The following is a 24,416-nucleotide window of genomic DNA, read 5'->3' as shown; positions in this document are numbered from 1 at the left end:
GGTTTATGTATTACTCTAATTATGAGATTTGTATGGTTTTAGGGTAGCTGTGTGTGAATACACCACTATTGCTTGTAAGCCATGATTTATGGCCTCTTTGCTCTAGAGAATAGAACATGAGTCCTCTAACTATGGCTACATGCGGCCCACCAAAGCCATTACTCCAGCCCACACAGGACCACGAGACTGCCCCATCCACATCGCTCCACCCATCCTTTGGCCGAGCGCTGGACTTGCCTTCATGATCCCTGTAGGCTGGAACTGAAAGGTAAGGCCAACAATTTTGGCCTGCAGAGACGTTCTGGAGGTGGAGAAGGTGAAAAATGGGGTGCATGGATGCCCCAGGAGACCATAAAACAGGTGAAAATGGCACATTTCTAAAAGGCGAAAGATTTATACGATCTGAAGAGAAACCAAAGTGGGTCTTTTGCCCATTTTTTTGCCTACAAAATGCTTCTGGAGGTGGGGGAAGTGAAAAACGGGGCACACAGAAGCTCCAGGAGGCCAAAAACTGGGCCCATTTTTCACCTTCCCCACCTCCAGAAGCATTTTGTAGGCAAAAAAGAAGATTTATCTAGAAGATAGATAGATAGATAGATAGATAGATAGATAGATAGATAGATAGATAGATAGATAGATACTGACAGACAGACAGACAGACAGACAGACAGACAGACAGAGACAGAGTGAGAGACAGGGAGACGGGAGAGAGAGACAGAAAGAGAGAGAGAAACAGAGACTTGTCGATTTTAAGAATTGTTGCAAAACTGAGTTTCCTGAGTTTCCACTAGACTCCTAAACAACTGAAAAAACAATCTAGTAAAAAGAAAAGTCAACCAAAAGAGCAACATGCAAATAAAAGCAAATAAAACACCCCCAGGAGCAAAACAAATTAAAGTTTAATTTGTGTGCATTGTTTAATGGACTGTTAAATTGGCCACACTCACCTAGTCACATGACCTAGTCACGCCCACCCAGTCACATGACCACCTAGCCATGACCACCCACCCAGTCTGCCCCAACAGTCAAGGGACCATGAATTGGCCCCGTTTAAAAAGTTTTGAGGATCCCTGGAATAGAAGGTCTGCTAGACCAATATAATCACATTGCTGACACATATTCAGCTTGCTCTTTTCTCCCACCCCACCCCAATTCAGAAACGCTGGCTTGTTTTCCTATGTTGTATGTGTATGAATTTGGACCAATGGAGGGGGGGGGTGTAGATTCATGTGGATGCTTTCTGATCAGTTGACTAATTACGGTTTGTTTTTATTTTTTTTTCCCTTTCAGATTAAGAATTACAGTGTGTTTCCCTGGTAGAGACATTTAAAGCTAGGTTTGCTGGCTCCCATTAAGAGTAAATGGAGGAGAAAAAGAGTACAAATGTTATTACTTTTATTGAGTGTACTTTTTATGTAGAAAAAAAAATAACAAGAGAGAAAATAAAGCACCAAAGGAAACGGAAAACTTCATGCAGGTAAGACAACATTCACTCCTTCTCTTCTTCCTTTTCATCCTATAGAGGAAAAACAGAATTATTTCATTTCCCAAATTTTTACTAATCATAATGACCTATCAAAAGGAAATACCGTGTTTTGAGTTCTAGATTAGTCACAAATTTTTCTGAATTTTCCATCATAAAAAAACTCATCACAAAAAGAAAATTAGAAGCCACAAATGGTTTTTATCATCTTTTAAGTGAGAGTTTCCAAATAAAATTGTTTTAAAATGTGAGCAGCAATACACTGAAAAATGAAACACCCAGAGCCTTAGATAATACTATCTTTGATGTTGTATAGATAGTTTCACCTGACTTAGCTGAATGTGCTGTTCAGACTTGAATGACCACTGGGGCTATATTAATAGGCAGAATGGAAACAATACTAAGTATAGGTAATCCTTGACTTGCAACCATTCGTTTATTGACTGTTTGAAGTTACAATGGCACCGAAAAACACGACTTATGAATGTGTTTCACATGGCCATTGCAACAACCCCATGATCAAAATTCAGGTGCTTGTCTATTTTAAACGTAAAAACAATAAAAATATATTACAAAAAAATTCAGGTGCTTGTAACTGGCAGGTATTTATGATAGCTGCGCTGTCCTAAGATCATGTGATCACCATTTGTAACTTTCCCCACTGGCTCTGAAAAATCAAGGTCAATGGGGGAAATTAGATTCACTTAATGACCAAAAGATTCACTGAACAACTGCAGTCTTTCAACTGTGGCAAGAAATATTGTAAAATGGGGCAAAACTCATTTAACAACTGTCTTGCTGAGCAACAGAAATTTTGGGCTTAATTGTGGTTGTAAGTCGAGGACTACCTGTAAGTTAATTCATACCAAATTTCCAGAAATGAGAGAATAAAAGGGCATTCTCATCTAGTGTAACTGTTAAGATATTGGGTCTGAACTGTACACACAAACCCATACATGTAGTATATGCATCTATGCCCACATGTAGCTGTATAAGCCTGTATATACACATGTGTATATAGACATATCAATTTTGTACAATTAAATGGCACTCTTTTCCTCCCACTTACATGCCTAATCTCTCCCCTTGCTTTGAGAAATCCTGGTCCTGCCTATTAACATAAAACTTTAAGAAGTGTCAAACCTACTAATAAACGGTTGTCTCCTGTACCAATAAAGGAGAATATTTGCAGCTCAGGGTGTGAAATGAGGGGTCCTTAGTGCTCTCTGAGCTTGCTTGTTTTCTTGCAGACCTTTCATTACCCAAACTAGGTAACATCATCAATGCTGGTTGTCTCCTGTGTTCTAGATACCCACCGATACAAATCTGTATCCTAATCAGGGTGATACATAGTGTACATTGATTACACTATGTGATACATTGATTCTACTTGAAGTAGTTTTTATTATTTGGTTAGTCGGCCTATCTTCTAAAATTCTGTAGTTATTTTCTGTAGTTATTTTTTGCTAGAAAGAGCCACAACATAGTCATACTCCACTTTGTATCAAGGCTGCAGCTGTGGAGGTGGCATTAGTATCTGGGGGTGTAGATAACTAACAATCTGACTTGGTCTTTTCATACATTATCTTTAGTGAAGCGTGCAAACCAGCATTTGCCTGAGGTGGCGCAGTGGTTAAATGCAGCACTGCAGGCTACTTCAGCTGACTGCAGTTCTGCAGTTCGGCTGTTCAAATCTCACTGGCTCAGGGTTGACTCAGCCTTCCATCCTTCCGAGGTGGGTAAAATGAGGACTCGGATTGTTGTTGGGGGCAATATGCTGACTCTGTAAACCGCTTAGAGAGGGCTGAAAGCCCTATGAAGTGGTATATAAGTCTAACTGCTATTGCTATTGCTATTCCTGTGTCGGATGAGGAGAACAAATCTTTCTCCTCCTGTTCTGGCCACTTTTTACAGAGGCACGATTGAGAAGGTTTTAACAAGCAGCATCACTGTTTGGTTTGGTGGCAGCAGAGCCTCAGACAGAAAGTCCATACAGAGAGTGGTAAGGGCAGCTGAGAAGATTATAGGAAGCTCGCTTCCTGTCATTCAGGATCCTGCTTATAAGGGCTATGTGCTTAGAGTTTTATTAGAGACCCCACACACCCACTTCACAGTTTGTTTGTTTCTGTACTCCCCTCTGGGAGGAGTTTCGAAGTATTCCTAGCAGGACTATTAGATTCTGTAACAGTTTTGTTCCCCATGCCATCCATCTTGTAAATTGACAGGTTTCTTTCTTTCTTTTTTGGGGGGGGCGCATGGGTATGTGTTGTGACTCAGCAGAAGTCTCCTGTGAGTCTTTTAGGGATGCAAGATTAACAATGCAGCTGGGGCTCATTAGTGGCGTCTTCTGGTGATAAAAGGATGGATGGTGCCACGCCTTGGTTGCAGGAGTCAACGTTCGTTCAACGTTCATTGATCATCGGTCGTAGTTTGTTTGTGAGAGACACTTGGAGAAGTGATTTGCTTTCTGTAATCCTGATTCAAGGAGACACTTGGAGAAGTGAATTGCTTTGTAAGAGTTTTGTTTTGCATTCTGTTATCTTGTCAGAGACTTTATTTATGTTTATTTTTGGGCTCGCAGCCAGCCAGAGCCGAGGACTGATAAAGTTCTTTCCTTTTAAGTTTGTCTGCCTGTCATCTGTTAACGAGCGAAGAAGTGGGGACAGAACAGGTATGTATACTTTCGAACGAAACTGTGATGTTTCTCTTTGTCATATATGTATGTGTATGTGGGTATTTGCATAATGGTTATCGTTTGAGAACTGAATGCAATGAAATTTCATTTTAAGGTTTGCTGATTACTGTACATTTAAAAAGACAATAAAGTATTCTATTCTATTCTATTCTATTCTATTCTATTCTATTCTATTCTATTCTTCTGGAGATTTGAAACTGCATGAACAGAATCTATAATCTGCTGCAACATAATGTCCTTCAGAAGTTTTGGAGTGATCGCCAGGGAAGGTTCTCAGTTATTAGAAGACTGATTTGTCACAACATATGAAAAAGGATACCAACCTTAGGAAAAAATATTTCACTGTCATCATCTTCAAACTCCCGCTCCTAAAACATAAAGAATTTTCAATACATGAAGTAACATGAAACTGATCCATACATTTTTCTTCATACACAGCACTTTGTTACCCCTGAGCTGCCAGGAACCTCACTGCCTACAGGAATATCTTCGCCCACATGAACTTGCTCAAATTTTAAGACTGCAGTCCCTCCTGTTTAATCCCCAGTTAAATTAGCCCTGTTTGGTGAGACCTAAAGAACACATTACCCAGATTGCAGAACTAACTCTTTGGGAAATCCAGCCAATCCATTATTTGGTGCTTTTAAGCAGGCATAAATTTAAATAAAACTCCCAAAGATGCCAAGCATTAACAAATGAACAAAGAAATAATTGAAGATAAAGTATTTCCAGTTTTGCTGAGAGAGATGAAGTTTTAGCTGATACATATTGATGCTTTTTATAAACTTTATAAATCCTTTGACACTGAGACACCATCTTCTCTCATATGAAGAGTTGCCAAAATCATCATTGTAAGCTGTTCATGTTTACAGCACAGGAGAGTGCCTACTGGAAGGCCCAGGGCCACATCCGCCCCCCAAGGTGCTTAGATCTGGCCCGCCCTGGAAACAGCAAAGGACTGGCCCACAGTGCCTCTGGCAGTGAAAATGGTGCTCAGCCCAAGCTCTGTTTTAATTGGCAGAAGGTTGCAGGAGGCTGTTGCAGCTGGCAGTGGAGCTCACGAGAACTACAAGCAGCCCACCCTAGCTCCGTTTTTACTGGCAGAGGGTTGTAGGAAGACATCACAGCCATAAATGGAGCTTGGCAGCCTGTTTTTGCTGGTGAACGCTCGGGCTGCCACAGGCGCCCCTGAAACAAGTGACATTGAGCTGGCCATGCCCACCCCAACCCCCCAAGTTCAAACAAAACTGTGATGCAGCCCTCAATGAAATTGAGTTTGATACCCCTCATCTACAGTATTGGGAAATTGCCTTTCCCATTTTCATTCTGAGATGGGATTAAATACATTATAAGTACCACCCAACAAATATTTTTGTAAGACTCTCCTTCTTTTTTTGGTGTTTTGATTTGTACCAGTGGTGGGTTTCTACTGATTTGGACCAGTTCGGCTAAACCGGTAGTAGCTTGACGGCCTGGGTTGCTGGAACCGGCAGCAACCCAAGCCTGCCATGACCCTGAACCAGTTCTCCTGGCAGCGCTGTAGGTGCCGCCATCTTGTTTTTTGCTTCTGCGCATGCGCAGAGCCATTTTAGTTGCACAGCACGCCTCAAGTGTGCATGTCGCATTCCTGAGCAAACCAGCAGTAGTCTCTGCTGTAACCCACCCATTTTGTACCCATTACATCTGCCACTCAGAAAGGCCTCCTTTCCCCACATCCCACCAAGCTTCCTGTTACCAGTTGCACAGTTACCTTTTCTATTTTTAATTTGGCTTGAGCTCGCTCCCGGCGCCGGAGTTCTCCTTCAATTACTTCAAAGAACTCTTTATGCACTCGTTTCAAAACTTCCTGTGGCTTTTCTTCCTCAACATCTTCTTTGGCCTCTTCATCCTTGCCTTCCAGCTTGGTTTTCTCCTTGAGACGCATTTCACGGTGGCGTGCCTCCAGAATCTTCTCTCGCTTCGTCTCCCGTTCAAACATCTGAGATGCACATTGTTACGGATAAAAAGCATTCAACTAAATTCTGCCCATACTTCTATTCTACAGGGTACCAACGAAAGGTAGATAGTGGGAAAATTGCCTGTCCCAATAATATATTATTGAATGTTTGTATTCCACCAGCATCAGAACTCGTATCAATGGAAGGGATCTGCTGCTCACTTACTGCCTCATAAAGCAATAATTTGATGAAACACTGTTGCTTGTATACAATGGCTTAGTTCTTTTGAAGTACAGTGTTAACAGACTACCTTGGCCAGTTTATATCAGTGAAAATTAAAGGCTTCCTCAAGCCGAACTTGATACCTGATAGCCACATAGCATTTCCCCCCCCTTGGGAGCAAGATGGAAATGTTCATTTCTCTTCCAAATATTAATCAGCTCTGACTCTGTTTAGCTTTTTTTTTTTTTTTTGAGATCCAATCCAGATTGGCTAGGGACTATCATATGTTATGGTATTTATGCTAACAAGAATATTTTTTTTTAAAAAAAAATAAGGATATAGAATACATAGATGGAAAACTAGAATTCAACCCAGAGAAGGAACAATCTCACTCCAGTTCTCAGAGGTTTGCTTGCCTGGCACTTTGCCCATTTGTGACAAGCAGGAGATACTCACTGCTGAGGCCAGGTTCTTCTCATTCCTTTGCAGAGTACAGAGGCCAGAAGAAAATTCCAGAAGCGTTACGGTGCCCAACTTGGATCCACAGCCAATAAAACGCCCATTATCCTGCAAACGCAGACTGAAGAGAGGCTCATCGCAAACCTGGTGGGGGGTGGGGGGACCAATCCAGGAAGCAAAAATATATATATCCATGTCAACTCTTTCACATCTTTAAGACAACATGCAGATTTACCATAAAATATATGTAATTCTCATTAGAAGGAGTCACATGGGCCATTGAGACCAATTTCCTACTCAGTGAAGGAATCCTAATTAAAATTATCCAGGCTCTGTTTGTGTCAGACCTGGAAACCATCTTTTACATTTGGACCTTCAGGCCTGGCACATTTTCTACTGTGGGAAAATGGGAGGGGGGATTATAAGGAGTATGGGGGATATACAGCCATAATAACATTCTTTCTCAGAAAGTCAATGTCGACTGGCCCTGCAGATGGTGCCTGATTGGACTATGTGATGGACATGTGGGTGCTGGGAAAACCTGGAAACTTTCAGATTCGGGTTTTCCCAGATGTGCCGATATGACATTTCTAATAAAACGGAACTTTGAAGAAACTCAAACCTCAGAGTCTTCTTTCGTTGGGGGTGTTGCTTAGAACCCTGACAGTTTCGAGATATCCAGCGAGGGATAATTCACCACCTTCTTAGGTAACTGACTTGATATTTGACTAGAATTTGACTTTCTGTTAACTTTAGTGCACTGAGTACTAGAGTGCAATTTCAACCTGTTTTGAAGACCTCGGATCTTATTCTAATTCAATTGTTAAACAAAAGGGGTTTCCCTCCCCATATCTTCTTCTATAAAGTTGTTTTTTATATTATCTTTTGATAGTAAGATGAGTGGCATATACACTTAATAAATAAAATAAATAAAAATAAGGAAAAAAACCCACAGATTTATAAATTGACATTTCTATTTCAGCAGTGATTATTATTCTTTGCAAATGGTCTTACATTGAAACTTTAAAGCACGCACACTAAAATATGGATTGGGGCTACTTTCAGTTATGATGATGCCCACTGGGCTGCAAAATTTTCAGGATCCAATTTTGCTGGGACCGGAAGGTTAGTCTTTTGAGCTTTTGCACTTGTACTGGAGCCCATCTTCAGAGTCTGAAAGATTGGAAGACTACAATTTGAGTCCTGGTGAATGACCAAGATAGGATCCTGCAACATTATCCTGGGACACATATATTTGCCTTCATTCGTGCAAAATTTCGCCTCAATGAGAAAGTGGCAAATTATATGATTGACATCCCAGTACAGCAGCATCAAAACAATTGTACTTGGTATGAATCCCTACAGAGCCAGCAAAGTGACCTCAGTAGTATGAGTTGATACATCAAATCAGAGAAATCTTGTAATTAATGCAACTTAAGAGACAAGGTCTTACAACAAAAAGATCGGGATACAGAAACTTGTGGGACAAGGCATGTGTCATTGTTTCCATGTCCTTAAATTACCTTCAAGTTGAGTGTAGGATCATTTTGTTGAAAAGGAAGTCCCAACATCAAGGTCCCATCCATTTTAGTAGTGAAGAAGACAGCTGGTCGAGTTGTGCTCCAACACCCATCTGTGAGATAAGCCATATGGTATCTGCCGGAAAACATATTGTGTTTTTTTTGTGTGCTAGTCTCCCTATGAAGATCCTACTTTGAAAGATGGCCTAGAAATACTGTATATACTCGAGTATAAGCCTAGTTTTTCAGCCCACTTTTTGGGCTGAAAAAAGCCGCCTCGGCTTATACTCGAGTCAGTGAAAAATTTGCCCGAAATGGAGGAGAAAAAGGGGCGGGGCCATGCCGCTGGGTGACACTCGTGAATGGCCCAGTGCCCCTGTGAGTTTCCCCTCCCTCTGTGTCAGTTTGCCGCGCAGCGCGCACCGCACCATCCCCCCTCCTCACGTTCTAATGTAATGCAGGGCTGTCTTACGATTCCCCTTTCTCCCCCTCCTGCCGCTCTGCAACGATGTCCCACCTCCTCCTTGTTATGGCAAGCAGCCACATAGCGATGTCCCACCTCCTCTGGTACAGTGATCCAATGATAGGAATCACTGTGCCGTGTGTCATAGGAGGCGGGACATCGCTCCTGCGGCTGCACGGGACATCATCATCACAGCGGGACATCAGCATCATGAGGTGAGTGAAGTATTTCATTGAATACACCGCTAGTTTACTGTTTTTCTTTGAAATAAATATTCAAAAACATTATTGGTATCTATTTTTATTTTTGAAATTTACCGGTAGCTGCTGCATTTCCCACCCTAGGCTTATACTCGAGTCAATAACTTTTCCAGTTTTTTGTGGTAAAATTAGGTGCCTCGGCTTATATTCGGGTCGGCCTATACTCGAGTATATACGGTACTCAAAATAAGTAAATGTTTGTTCTCTTCTGTTACAAAGGATTCATTTAAGATAGCTGCAACTTGTAAGTCCTTTTGTACAAAGTACATAAATGTTGAGGTCTGAGCTTGAAATACCTGCATATTGTCCTTGACTTACAACAGCTCATTTAGTGACCATTTGAAATTACAAAGGCACTAAAAAAGTGACTTATGACTGTTTCTCACACTTAATGACCATTGCAGGATCCACATGGTCATGTGATCAAAATTCAGACACTTGACAATTTACTCATGATTTTTGCAGTGTCTCAGGATTTATATGATCACCTGACAAGCAAAGTCATTGGAAAGCCAGATTCACTTAACAACTGTGGCCAGGAAGGTCGTAAAATGGGGCAAAATTCACTTAACAAATGTCTTGCTTAGCAACATACATTTTAGATTCAATAAGTCGAGCATTATCTATACCAAATACTTCTATAGACATTTCTTTATTTCTGATATTTATAGCCCTCCTTAATCCTAAGAGACCCTGCAGTAAGTAATGGCAAATATACATTGTAAAAACTAAAAAGGTAAAATTTGTAACCAAAATCAACTATCAGCCAAAAGGCACATTTAAACAAGATGGTTTTAACTTGTTTATAAAAAGCATGCAGGTTTGGGATCATCTGCTTTCCCAGGAGAAAAGTGGAAGATATTCTATTCATTCTTCCTTTCATCTAACCAACCATATATGGTACGTGCATATGTACATCATCTATCCGTGTGGATATGAGAAAAGTGAGAGAGAGAATGAGGCAGATCATGCTAAATAACAACCACTAATTCTGTAATACCAAGTGGGAGCAGGGAGCAGAGAGGTTTGGATAGAAGAGGCAAACCATTACTGCCATTATTCTTCCTAATTGGAAGTGTTGAAATTTATGTAAAACAATAGCCTTCCATGTGTTTTCAGTAAACAAAAACATTTCTGATGGAATAGTTGTAAAGTTCTTCATCCAAAGCAATGAATGTCTGTAACCCGAGTTTCAATTCATGAAATCAGCCTAATGGTTAGCTTTGATTGAAAGGAACCCCTCCCCTCCCCCTCCCAGGGTCAGCCTTGGATTTCTGGTTTTCTAAATAGAGGATTGAAAAAATGGTTTGCCATAGGGATTGGTTTCAGTCACCTATGAGGACAATGGACCAGTGTGAAGAAGATACAAAGTTGGAGACTTCTGATGGCTCTGAGCCCAGAATGTACTCTGATTAAAAAAAAAAAAGAATTAGGATTATATGGCTACTGCTCAGACAAAAGGGAAGCTGTTTTGGGGCAGTGAAAAAAAAGAGATATGATACCATCTCCTAACACAGGACCTTCTTCTTTTTAGTTACTGTAATACAGGATGAGGGGTGGGAGTAATGAAAAAGCAGAAAGTATCAGAAATAGAAAGAAATTAAGGAATGTGAGAAATAGAAATTATCTCTTTTTTACCAGCTCTTTTCTCACTATAATTAATGTGTTAATTACTTTTGCAGATTTCACTTTGTTATTGTAACACATGCTTGTGATTTTTACTTAAAGAAGCATTTCTTTATTTAAATCTAACTTGGCAGATAGAATCCATCTAAATTTAATTGCCAGTCTCACTGTTCCATTTCCTGCCCATGAAGAATTTTCAAGTGAAACTCAGAATTGACTATTTTTTTTAAATAGTTTCTTCATTTGCTACATGGATTAAGCTGGATACTTTGCTTTGAACCTCCACGTAATGCCTCTGCAATACGCCTTCTTCCCTTTAAATAGGAATGTATGTAAAACAAAGTTATGCTATCAAGACAGTGGTGGGATTCAAAATTTTTTACTACTGGTTCTGTGGGCATGGCTTGGTGGGCGTGGTGTGGCTTGGTGGGTGTGGCAGGGGAAGGATACTGTAAAATCTCCATTCCCTCCCGATCAGTTGGGACTCGGGAGGCAGAGAATAGATGGGGGTGGAGCTAGTCAGAGATGGTATTAACTGGTTCTTTCAACTACTCAAAATATCCGCTACCAGTTCTGCAGAACTTCTATTAGATGCCTCTACTATCAGAACTGGAAACCCCAAAGGATGAGGAACTAATGAGGTGGCTGCATTACTACAGACATCCTCCATTTGTTATTCCCATTTAACTGTTTTTATAGTTTTTAAAATGCTTTTAATATTTATTGATGAAATTTATTTTAAATATTTATTGTTTTAGCTTTGTTATATGCTGCCCAGTGTCACTTGCACGTGAAATGGGCAGCTCTATAAGTTAGATAAATAAAGAAAATGTAAGGACTACTTCACTTTGCTCTTCAGTGCAAGCAGTTCCCCACTTTTTATTTAATATCACATTACATTTTATATGAAACACATTCACATATGAAGATGCTAATAACACCTTTGTGGTTAAAAATGTGTCATTACATATGTTTTTGCGAATGAACTTCAATCCATTTTATCAGATGGGCTGTGATCCACAAAAAACTATGCAAGAATAAAATGTTAAGACCTCTTTGATATTCTTATAGAAAGTACCGGTATATGAAACAAATATTTTACTTGCCTTTTTGCTTTCTGTTATCAGTATTATGACAGGATCTAGGAAGAGGGCCTTTTAATGCTGCTGCCCCTGCATTGTAGAATACCTTGCCCTCAGAGGTGAGGAAAGCCACCAATTTCTTGGCCTTCTACAAAGGGGTCAAACTTTGGCTGAGTAGCCTTGCATGGGGGACACAGTGGCCCACACAACCATAGGGATGGTTGGCCCCATGAGAACACCTCCCCCAAGCACCTGTATTCTAATCCCCCATCTTGGAATACTTCATCTTTTAATGTTTTAAAATGTTTTATAATTAAAAACAATAATAATCCTAAATTTTTCTGATTGTAATGTATAATTTTACTGATTAAACTATACATACCCAGAGCCGTTCTTCTAGGAAGAGGGTCGGTTAAGAAATATGAACTATAAATAAATTAAATGAAAAAGAATGGCTTTGCAGAGTTACCTACTTAGTCCACATGATGCATGATTCTTTACTCTCTTCTGACCAAATGCGTGCTGTCCAATCCCCAACGGTCAAAAAGTTCTTGGGGTAGAAAGGATTTCTTGACAGAGAATAGATGGGGCCGTGGTGGCCACTGAACGTGCAGACAATTTTTTCAGCAGGTGTCTTTGCCTTGCGGTTACAAGAAATTACAATCCCTTGCTCTGTTCCCACCATGAATTTGGTTGGCTGTGAAAGGCCAATGAAACGTTACAGATTATTTACATGTTTGGAACTTCTATTTGCTTGACAAATAAAACTTCCTAAAAAGGAACAAACTGCCCATCTAAAACCAATATAAGCAATGAGATATTGGTGGATAATCAAAATTTGAGATGACTGACTACTATATCACACTGCTAATATATTCTAATACACCTTTAAAACCTTAAAATACTATAAGATATTTCATACTTTATAGTCAAAACATTTTTTCTATTGAGCTTTAAGATATTAGTACACATATTGCTATCCTTAGTTTCTGATGCTATAAACAAAAAACTTGTGGGAAGGACCGGGCCTGAGAGATTTGGAGTTGAGTAAGACTGGACCATACAGATGTTTAGATTTACTGGAAGTCAAGTGTGCTATAAACAGAACCTTGCAGGATCTGAATAAAATAAAGTTGAGATGAGGCCTGAATTGGAGATTTATTTAAATGAACTTGAAAATCTTTCTTTGCAAAGTCAATGTCTAACCAGAAAATTGCTGTAAAGACTCCTATCTGTTTTCTGTCTACTGAACAGCAAGGATCACAGCAATGTAAATAAAGCATGGGGTTTATATTCACATGAGGATTTGGTAGACAATATTTAATCAGAGAAATATAGTATGTTGAAGTCTGAAGATAACATATCTGCCTTTCTTATAATTAAAATGAACAAGTGAAATATATTTTAATTTATATACCTCAATCTGACCATGGATGAATACTACATTTGCTACAATATATTGGACTATAACAATACTAACATACAGAATGAATATTAAGAGAATTTACATTGCTGTTGCTAAATATGTTTAATGGTGTGTCAACACTGTGAAATTACCTTTTTCATATTGTTCTGTAGGACTCTAATATTGTGTTATTTAATAGAACATTAAAAATACAAGTGTAATTTTATCTTCCTTCAATAACTTTGAAAGCCTCAGCTTTGCAATACTTCTCTCATAAGCAATCCATACCAGTTCATTGGGGCATTGTTCTATCCCGCACTTACGTTATTTTTAGTTTTAACTATCACAGTCCGAACAAGGCAAATTGAATGAGGAGGGTTTGGAAATCAAAGACAAACCAAACTAGATTGCAGTGCTTCTTTTGATTAATCTTGCTTTGCAAGATTACACAATATTCTTTATTGTATGCATGCTATTCTTTATTATGAACACAATATTCCTTATTACAAAATCATGATTTTCCGTGACTTGCTACCAGTTCATATATTTTTATTTTATTTTAATCTTAATTCAATTTTATTTTTTTTCAAAGGAAAAAAGAACAGAGCTTTCATTATTGCAATTTCACTGAAGGTTGATATATATATATTTCCTGTTCTAGTCACCTATGCTTTTACTACAAACTAGGAATTATGATGGATATTCTACTGGCATCCAAAGCTTAAGAACCAATGAAAGATTTCAGAGAAAACACAGAATATCCAACAAATACTTACCATTGTTGGCTCAAACTCCAATGCAATGGCTCCTAAAGCATTTTCTAGGATGCCTTTTCTACTGATATCCATAACAAGTGTCTCAGTGGGCTCAGATAGTTTACGAATGTCCCACCACAAAACCTGGCCAAAGAGAAATGCATGTTAACTGCTATTTGATTTCTTGAATTGGCCCATGTTTATGTGCGTAGCTTAAACTGAGGCGGCAACAATGTGATTGCATGATAATTGTTTGCTATCCTGTACACACCTATTGATTTACTCAATTTTACACCTGGAACTAGGTTGAAAGCTGAAATTATTGTAGCCTATTGCTTTTAAGGTTGGTTTAATTATTTTCTACATGACTATCATCATAGATATATTTAAATTCACATTTTCAGCAGTCTAAACTTTAAGGAATATCGACCGTATAAAACTATGTCCTAAAATGTCCAATGTGGCTTTATATCCCACAATTATTCTAGAGTATTTTATGTGCTTAACAATTACCCTAGTTTTTACTTTAATTCTAAATTCTGCTATTATTCTCCCAGCTCAGAGCTTTGTGTGAAAATTTAATGTTTCATAGCTGAATAAATATGTGATGGATAAAGACACAGAAACTTTATTTACTGCACTTGGTGTGTACAAATCAGCTCGATTCTCCTAGACACTGGTATTGTAGGTAATTTATCAAATTATAATCAAATGCTGGGATCAAATTATTAACAAATGTCATTTGTCACCAAGTTAGCCAAGACTATGTAATGAATAATAAGTGCACAAGCTATTTTTAAAACAACAGAGCAAAGAGTCAAACTATTGCAAAGCAAAATGGCTCTTATTTCTCTGAGCTCTGGAACCATTGTTGCACATATTTTCTGATTAAAAGACTACCAATTACGTTACAGGTAATTGTGACAAGCCACATGATCTATGCCTAGATTTCTTCATTGTAACCTGTCCGTCAGTGGAGCCTGAGAAGCAATCGGTTCCTGTTTTTGATTGCAGCCAGATGGCATTATACACAGGATCTCGATGACTAAGCTCAACTGCAGTTAATTCCACGGGTAGTGATCCTTTCCGCATGTCCCAGTAAGCTGAGGGATAATGAAAAACAATTGAGAAACATTATTAGTGTTTCATTTTTATTTTATTCATTGCAATTATTTTTAAATAAAAATAATTGAAAATTGCTTACAAGTAATACAAACAATTGCAGCTAAAATTGCAGTAAATAACACAGTAAATAGCAATAGCACTTAGACTGATATACTGCTTCACAGTGCTTTCCAGCCCTCTCTAAGCGGTTTACAGAGTCAGCATTTTGCCCCCAACAGTCTGGGTTCTCATTTTACCGACCTTGGAAGGATGGAAGGCTGAGTCAACCATGAGCCAGTGGGAATCGAACTCTTGGCATTAAAATTTATTTTAAATTAACAAAGATTGCAAGGAAGAAAACAGGGTGTAAAAAAAGCCGTATTAAAGCTGCCTCTCAGCTATCTTCCTTTAAAAATTATATTAATACAAGTGTCAGGGCTGGAAGCCATCTTTTGCATTGGGCCTTCAGGCCTGCCACATTTAGTTTGAGGGAAAATGGGAGGGGGGATTATATGGAGTATGGCAGATATATTATCTAAATAACATTCCTTTTTCAGAGAGTCAAGGACATCTTGGCCTGCACCTGGAGTGGTGTGACTGGGAGGCATCTCCAGTTGGGGCAGTGCCTGATTGGATCATGTGATGGACATGTATCTATTGGGCAGGGACTTGAATTTTCATTTGGGTGAGGAAAACCTGGAAACTTTTAGATTCAGGTTTTCCCAGATGTGCCAATATGACATCTCTAATAAAATGGAACTTTGAAGAAACTCAAGCCTCAGAGTCTTCTTTTGTTAGGGGTGTTATTTGGAACCCTGACAAGAAGTTTATTGCATCTGATTATTTCAGAATAACTACATCAAAACATGGAATGAAGTTTAAAAAAAATGTCAAGATGGGACGGATAATTGTCACTGTTGGAGAGAATTTATGTGATCAGGTTGAATATTTTACCTAGTATATTACTTTTGTTTCAGACAATACTTGTTTTGATAACTGATGTACCATTTAACCAATGGCAGAAGGAAAGATCTATATTTGAATGGCAGTGGAACAAATCCTGACTTAAATATAAGTTACTACAAGTTGCAAAGGAAAGAAGAGGTTTGTAAAATTTTTGCATTAGAGGTCCTCTTTTCTGATGTATGTAGGCTGGGTTTCTGCAGATGCATCGTTGAAATACTTTTGCTGTCTGCAGCTTATATGGCATATAGTTTGGCAACTGGAAGCGACAGAAATCCTTCTCATTGGGCTGTTACTGATTGTGTGGGGAGATCTATGAAGAATGAAGTAAAATCATCTCTCTGTTCCTAATGTCAACAATAACTCTATAAAATGTGATGGCAGTTGAACATGGCAAACATAGGAGCCATCTTTAAGTCAAAAGCCACATGTAAGTAAAGAATTGGATTGAAATAGATACCGTATTTTTCGGAGTAAAAGACACACCTTTTTTCCTCAAAAAAGAGGCTGAAAATCTGGGTGCGTCTTATACATTGAATACAGAATTTTTTTACCTCCTGAAGCCCCGCTCCCTTTACAAAAATAGCCGTGCATATCCTGATGAAGGCTTTCAGAGAGCTCCTGGGGGCTGGAGAAGGCAGAACTGAGCAAAAATGGACTGTTTTTTGCCCCCCCCCCCCCAGCTGCCAGCAGCTCTCTATAAGCCTCCATAAGGCTATGCATGCAATTTTTTGACAGAAATGGGCCCGTTTTTGTGAAAAATGGGCCATTGTTTGCTCATTTTTGCCCCCCCCCAACGCCCAGGAGCACTCTGCAAGCCCTCCCCATGGCTATTCATGCCTTTTATTTGGAAAAAAAAATGGGCCCATTTTCACAAGAAATGGGAGGTTTGCAGAGTGCAAAAACTTTTTTTTTCCTTTTGGAAAGCTCTTTAGTTAGAATGGTTGATGAGAATTACATTGCTCAAGTGCTGTGCCAGCAGAAACAAGTCTTAGGTGCTGCAGATTGTCAGTGATCTCCTTCTCCAGCACATGGATAAATACACCTGGAAATATCTACCTACCTACCTACCTACCTTCTCTCTCTCCCTACCTACCTACTGTATTTCTCTCTCCCTCCCTCCCTCCCTCTATCTACCTACCTACCTACTCTCTGTTTCTACCTACCTACCTACTGTATTTCTCTCTCTATCCCTCTATCTACCTACCTACTTTTAAAAAAAAATTGCCTCTTCAAAACCTTGGTGTGTTTTATACTCTGGTGCGTCTTATACTCCGAAAAATACGATACATCAAATAGGGGGCAATTCATCCTGTTTTCAGCAATTCATCAACCAAGGGTACAATTATTTTTTTCTTTAAATTCATTATCAGACTTTTCTTACCGATCTGTCCATTGTAACATCCTCCAATTAGGATATGTGAATCTTTGGGGTTGTACTCTAAGCAAACCAGAGGCGAAGCAGGCTGGATAACCATATCTGGTTTATTGGGGACTTCTAATTAAAGAGAGAAAAAAGATAGATATATGAAAAAAAAGAAACAAGCATAGCATAGTTGCCTCTACGTTTCCAATTATCATGAAATGGGGGATGAAGTATCTATTTTAACTTCCTCTTCTCACATTTCATCTTTCCTTCCTAGGTGTTATAGGCAATCACCTCTGTTCCCCAGTCTGCTTGCACAAGAAAATAGGGAAAAGTCATCTGAAAAATGAATGTACTTCAAAAGGCAGAAAAGAAAGGGTGAGACTGGTTTGCATAGCTTATTAGATGAGTTTTTACAGTACAGGTAGTCCTCGACTTACAACTACGATTGAGCCCAACATTTCTGTTGCTAAGCAAGGCAGGTGACTTTTGCCCCCATTTTATGACTTTTCTTGCCACATTCCTTAAGCGAATCACTATAGTTGTTAAGTTAGTAACATAATTGTTAAGTGAATCTGGCTTCCCCATTGACTTTGCTAGGAGTGTGGTGGTTCACGTGGTAAGGATTAGGAGGTTACCAAGCTTGTGATGGAGACCCAAGTGGTGCTGTGTGGTGTGGTAAGCTCCTGTCACTTGCTCCCGCTCCTTGATGGGGACATGAAAGGAGCCCTCACTGGCATCCCCCAGAAAACAGTGATGTCACCAGCTAATCTTTTCAACCCAGAAGCACCTCAAATGGTATCTCCAACATGATGGGATGGAGATTGACTTTGCCTGTCACAAAACAGGACACTGCAACCAATATAAATACATGCTAGACCATAGGGATGCTGCAGCGGTCATACAGTAAGTGTGAAAAATGACCATAAGTACCTTTTTCAGTGTTATTAGATGGTCACTAAACAAATGGTTGTAAATCAAGGACTATCTGTATATACAGCCATAAAATCAATAGCTGGTTGAGAAGTAGCATGCATTTCTGTACAAGCAAAAGAAGTATCCAATATGGAAATTGGGATATCAGCCTCTAACAGGACTGTTAAAAAACTGCCTTCTCCCAATGGAGCTGTGAAAGAGGGATAAAGTGATCCAATCCCTCCTTGCCTCTTCTATTGCTTTTTGGAGCATTGGTTACAAAGAAATATTTCCCCCTGTCCGCTTTCTTCACACCAGGTAGGGTGACCATAACAAGAAGACAGTATTCATTCCTGGTAGCCAGAGGTACTACTCAGCAGGTTCTGACCAGTTCTGGAGAGACGGTAGCGGAAATTTTGAGTAGTTCGTAGAACCGGTAAATACCACCTCTGTTTGGCCTGCCCCCATCTATTCTCTGCCTCCCGGGTCCCAGCTGATCAGGAGAGAATGGAGATTTTGCAGTAACCTTCCCCTGGAGTGGGGAGGGAATGGAGATTTTACAGTATCCTTCCCTTGCCATGCCCACCAGGCCATGCCATGCCCACCAAGCCATGCCCAGAGAATCAGTAGCAAAAAAATTTGAATCCCACCACCGCTGGTAGTGAAGGAATGGCTCAGTAAATTTAAAATAAAATAAAATAAAAAAGCTGTATAATTTTTTAAAATACTGTATACAAATCATAACCGCAGTGTTTTCACCACTTACCAAGGTCCCATATATATGAGTCATAGGACATATCTTTTGAACTCCGTTGGAACTCAAGGTTGGAATAAGCCACAGCCAACTTCCGGCTTCGGTCAGGGTGCCAAGAGAGGTGAGTGGCAGTTCTTTTAATTGGGTTCGGGTCCCTTTGATACAAAAGTCCAAAAAATACACACTGAAGATGCATTCATTTGGTAAGATAAATTGTACTGTGACATTTCTCTGGGAAATGTGTTTCATATACCTCTGTCGTAGCAGATCATGCTTTAAAAAAAACCCCAGAAGTACATTCAGTGGGGAAAAATACATTAAAATGTCCTTTTAAAAGTCCCAAATGCCTATAAATTCTTACCCTGAAAAGAAATTATTTAATTACTTTAAAACCACAGGACTTGAACATAGCATGCTGCCATATAACATAAGAATATTGATGTATTCTTTTTGATATTTTCTATATGCTGCCAACAACTCTTTTATGTAGTCTACATTGAATAAATATATATGAGATTTTCTATTGCAATAAATTAGCACAAATAGGTGCCAAAATGGAAATTTTCAAAAAGCAGTAAGAGAAAACATTACGAATGGAGTTTAATATAATTATCTTGAACAAGGGAACTTTCCTTAGGAGATTATAGTGCAAAACAACTGAATCATAGTTTAAGGATAGAACAGCTGAAGTACAATTGTCCAAAAGCTTCAGCTCTGCATTCTAAGAGCTAAATTAAAATAATGCAGAGTTATCCCACTGCATGTGTCAATTAGTCTTTCATTTCAATACAAGACTGTAACTGGATACATGCTCCCACTACTGGCAACCAAATGTCAACATGAAGTTCTAAAGCAAGAAGTACCTTGTACCCTCATTTTCTTTTGCAACCAATATTAAAAAATATGGCCTCTCCTACTTGGAGGTAATACCTAGGCAATTTGACCAGTAAGCTATTATTTTTCTAAAATGGTTGTGATCAATGTGCTTTTATTGATTATCACTATTAAACTATCTATTTAATATGCTACTATCTGTTCTTTCTATATTTCATTTTCTTCTGGCCTCATTCATAATCCATCTGGGTGGCAGCAACTAGCTGATCTTGACTGACCCGGAAAAGCTAACTTGGATCAGATCTAGTAGTATTCGGAGGATGAATCACCAGGAATGCCCAGCTGGACTGGGAAATTGAAAAAAAAAACATGGAAGAAGGCAGTAGATGGTCTATATCGTTGCTAAGAGAACGACATGGATTAATTCATGCAGCTACCAGGAAGTAAGCTCAGCTTGAGGGAAGGTTTATCTCACACTGTTCACAATTTTCTCCATCCCTCATACATTCTGCTGTCTGTTTGTATCTATAAATAAATCAGACTGTGAGAGCTCCATGCATCTATAAAAATTGACCTCACAAATGCTTGTGCTACTGTTTGTTCATCTGTATAGAGTCACTTTTTGGTTACAGTAGATTAGCATGGGGCTCTAACCTTTTAAAAGAAATAGCAGAGATTCTTCAACTTTATTTTATTTTATTTATTTAGTTTGTCAAATAAGTACAAGATAACAGGTATAAGTATAAACATGGACATGAACACAGGAAATGGGTACAAATAAATGGGGACAATAGGGCAGGGACGGTAGGCACGCTGGTGCGCTTATGCACGCCCCCTACAGACCTCTTAGGAAAGTGGTGAAGTCCACACTAGACAATTTAAGGTCAAAATTATGGTGATTTGGGGATGTAACAACAGAGTCGGATAGTGCATTCCAGGCATTGACCACTCTGTTGCTGAAGTCACATTTTCTTCAATCAAGTTTGGAGCGGTTTACCTTGAGTTTGTATCTATTGTTCTATTTAGTTCTATATCAAAAGTTGGAAGAAGGATAAATGAAGAATCAGTTTTTTAGTATGCCATTTTTTTATCTTCCTTGGTTATTCTGAATTATTTGCTAGTAAAAAGGATTTCCAACTCACATATCCTTATGGCATGGCATTTCAGAAAACTAACAATTTGAAGTAACTCGCATTCTACAAAGAGTCTCTCTAGATAATTTAGTATGATCAATGTCCACTAACCATATTAGAACAACAGTCTGCTGCTTTTTTCATGATATCAACAGCTATAACAATCATTCTAGCAACAGCATCTCTGATGGGATTAAAGCAAAATTTGAAAACATGTTTTTAGCCGTTACCTGAAAAGATTAACAGTTTTTGCTGATGGTGCCTCATCGGTAACTGCTGCTGTCTCCTCCTCCTCAAAATATTCCTCGTAGATATTGATGGCATTGTTCTGTTTGATGCAGTGATCCATCAACTATTTTAATAAAGCAACAGAATCAATCTATGGATGGCCGTGTAATTATTTGGTAAATGTAACAGGAACAAAGATGGAAAAGAAGATAAAATAAAAAAGGCAATATTCAAGGTTTTTTTTAAACAGAGCAATACATAACTAAATGGAATCAAAGATGCTTACAGTGCCAAGCTGTGTAATGACATTAATATAATTCTCATCCTTTTCCACTTTTTTCCGGAAACGAATGGTCTGTTCCATTTCTAGTGGGTTGACATCTTTAGGCCAGCCACCTTCCAAGTGATTAATACCTCGGGTTTCCATTTCAAACCTTTCTGTGTTAACCTAAAATGGAAGAAAGTCAAAGCTATTGGAGTTGTTTTTATATTTCATCATGAAAAGCTTCAGATCTAAAACTATTATAAATTATGTTAGTTAACACCACTAACATATTGCATATCTCCAGTATTTTTGCTTGCTTTTTGAAGTATACACATACAGCAAAGCTTTACAGTGATTGTTATAAATGTTGCAGCACAAGTGGAACATCTTGATGGCTCATTGGATTTTCCATGCATCATACGTGGAGAAGGAACAGCAGTGTATAAAGAATGAATTATGAAGTATGTGAAAATATTAGATGCAACCATACAGCACATTGCAAAAATATAAAAACATGTTTATCAATGATGATCAAAACTACCTTTCATCTTACTTTATACTTAACTATTTTATACATACTAATATTCTATAGGCAGGTTTGTAACCAGAAATGGCTGTTTATTTTTGGAACCAGACTTTCCAAAATAATGCCCGGAAAGTGTTCACAGAGGGTTTAGCATGGAGTGTGTCAAATAAAGATTATTTCATTTCCTGTCTGAAATTCTTTAATAAGTTCTAGCACAACGTATATAAATGCCTAGTATGTATTCGGCTTCAGAACTAGGGGTTCTCTCCAGAGATATGTGATGTACATGGCTATGGACAGCTATATGAATGAAAGGAATCTAATGTGGAAAACAAATAGTCAGTTCCTCCAAGTGAACATGTACTATATGCTCTTAAGAGGAATTTTATTTGTGTTCCTCTCTCTGTGTTTTTGTGTACAGTATCAATGAGCTGGTTAGTTCTATGAACAGACTAGAATCATCTCACTTCTCAGATTTTAGTAGTTTTATAATGCACTAAAGTCCTACACTACGTACATTTGAAAATGGAATAAAGGACAACACAACAATTCCTCTCATCTTTAAATGTCATGAAACCATAGTCAGCTGTAAGAATTTACACGGTAAGGACTGAAAATAACACCTTTGATTGGATTTAATCTTTTCTATGACTGCATAAAACTTCACGGTATGAAAGTAAACCTTGAACTTGCTTCTCTATTTTTTCTGTTATAGATGGACAGTATACAATGATTGTGCTTAACTATTAATACTAGAAGAGAAAATATAAAAGCAATGAAATCTTATGTGATTGCTTTTGTTCAAGCTATAGAGAAAAAAGGAGTATAGTACCTTGAGTTACTTATAAAAATAATCAAGTCGGATAATAAATAAATAATGTCTATATTATGGGAGTCTGTTCATATACAGTATGGCAGATAAATTCAACAAATGGAATTCTTCTCAGTTCTGTGTTAGAATAAGCTACATATCTTGAAAGTATTTTGACCATTTTCTGGGTTAAAAGATATTCTTAATGATCATATAGGTAGCAAAATCCAGCAGGGCAAGTATATCCTTAACTTTCTCATCTTTTCTCTTTTCTATAGTTTCAAACGTTCTCAAATGGAGTATCTTTCTCATCTTCACAGGCCGTTTCCTATAGGAATAATAGCCACAACACTTACGGTAACAATTACTTGAGGGAGGAAGAATTTATGAAGGTGCTGTTTTTGAGGGTAGCTACATGGCTTCATTATCATTGAATTCCAGTCTAGATATTATATCATTCCCATTCTTCCTGGAAAAGTGCTTCTAGATGAAAACTGTTTCCCCAAATGGACACTTCTACATATGTGGAACACCACTCTTACAATCTCATCCTACATTTAGTCTACAATATCTGGAAATTATGGAAAACCATCATATCTATGAAGTGCCTAGATAGGGTTGATCAATGGCATTAAATTATCTCCACATTTATATCAGATGGAAGGTGGATGGAAAAACACATATTTCTGGATGATAATGTTGCAAAATGTTACTATTTATTAAGAAGGCTAATAAAGGATTCAAATTTTCTGGTCCTATCCTTTGAATAATCCTATTGCTTAAAACAATAACAAGAACTCACATTGTACTGTCGTCAGAGTTTACAGTGCATAAAAATCACTTTTTTACATGGAGAAAATCTATCTACGTGGTCACTAGGAATTGAAAACAACTCGATAGGATATAATCAATCAATTTTACATGCATGGGTGAATAATAACCTTATATTTCTTGCTTATACAAATTATGTAGATGAGATTAGCCCTGGATTTTGAGACAAAAAAAAAAGGGAATTGGAAAAATTACTCATTCAAGATCAAGCAATTTACCTCATGTTCTGACATGTCACCAGCACATTGTACTCCAGTATCAATGGGATCTTTTTCAATAAAATTTGTTGCTAACGCTGGATCTGGCTGAATGTCCACACTGATCTCTGCTGCCCGATCGGAAAAGCTGCATTGTCGACCAAATTCACTGCGCTTCTTCAAATAAACATAGACAATCTCCATGCTGCTCACTTCAAACGAAAGAAAAAAGTTAAACTGTTTTCTAGTATTACTCAGATAATTTTCTATCTCAAAATTTGTCAATTACTGAAGTATAGGAAGCTTGGCTTCAGGTTATGGTAAAAGCTGGATCAGATATGAATGAGATAAATATAGCATGTTATCTTGACTATTTTTATGAAATTATTTGAAATGGTCACAACACAACTCTGAGCATCTTCATCCAAGACATTTCTGTTAAAGGAACTTTGTATTTTCCCAGCAAACTACAATGTTTTGCTACTAGGAAACAGCTGGAGAACCAATTAATCTAGCAATTTCCAAGGGAAAAAGTAAGTTATTTGTAGGCATCACCTGGATGATGATTACGACTTCATTGGC

At 38.3% G+C, this 24,416-nt stretch overlaps 1 protein-coding gene across 1 annotated transcript; it reads right to left on the bottom strand.

Moving 5' to 3' along the window:
* Nucleotides 1-1,489: 1,489 nt before the first annotated feature.
* On the bottom strand, nt 1,490-24,038 carry DNAI2 (dynein axonemal intermediate chain 2). Its single transcript, XM_032212043.1, has 13 exons — nt 23,856-24,038; nt 21,491-21,652; nt 21,207-21,328; nt 19,022-19,164; nt 17,359-17,472; nt 14,871-15,010; nt 13,929-14,051; nt 12,221-12,444; nt 8,320-8,452; nt 6,794-6,940; nt 5,929-6,156; nt 4,502-4,546; nt 1,490-1,516 (listed from the first exon to the last, which is right to left on the bottom strand). The coding sequence occupies exons 1-13, from the start codon at nt 24,036-24,038 to the stop codon at nt 1,490-1,492; spliced, it is 1,791 nt and encodes a 596-aa protein (XP_032067934.1).
* Between the last annotated feature and the right edge of the window lie 378 nt (nt 24,039-24,416).

The sequence above is a fragment of the Thamnophis elegans genome, chromosome 2 (genome assembly GCF_009769535.1).
Source record: "Thamnophis elegans isolate rThaEle1 chromosome 2, rThaEle1.pri, whole genome shotgun sequence".
Lineage (NCBI taxonomy): Eukaryota > Metazoa > Chordata > Lepidosauria > Squamata > Colubridae > Thamnophis > Thamnophis elegans.
The sequence above is the reverse complement of the archived record's forward strand: the minus strand, read 5'-3'. Positions and strand labels throughout refer to the sequence as shown.

What these genes read in the sequence shown, in the direction of transcription:
- DNAI2 (XM_032212043.1), bottom strand. Translation starts at nt 24,038, where the DNA reads ATGGAGATTGTCTATGTTTATTTGAAGAAGCGCAGTGAATTTGGTCGA. An exon ending in TGGAGTTTGAGCCAACAATG is followed by an intron (nt 12,445 to 13,928) that starts GTAAGTATTTGT and finishes GGCCTTTCACAG; the next exon opens with CCAACCAAATTCATGGTGGG. An exon ending in AGAAGAACCTGGCCTCAGCA is followed by an intron (nt 6,157 to 6,793) that starts GTGAGTATCTCC and finishes TGTGCATCTCAG; the next exon opens with ATGTTTGAACGGGAGACGAA.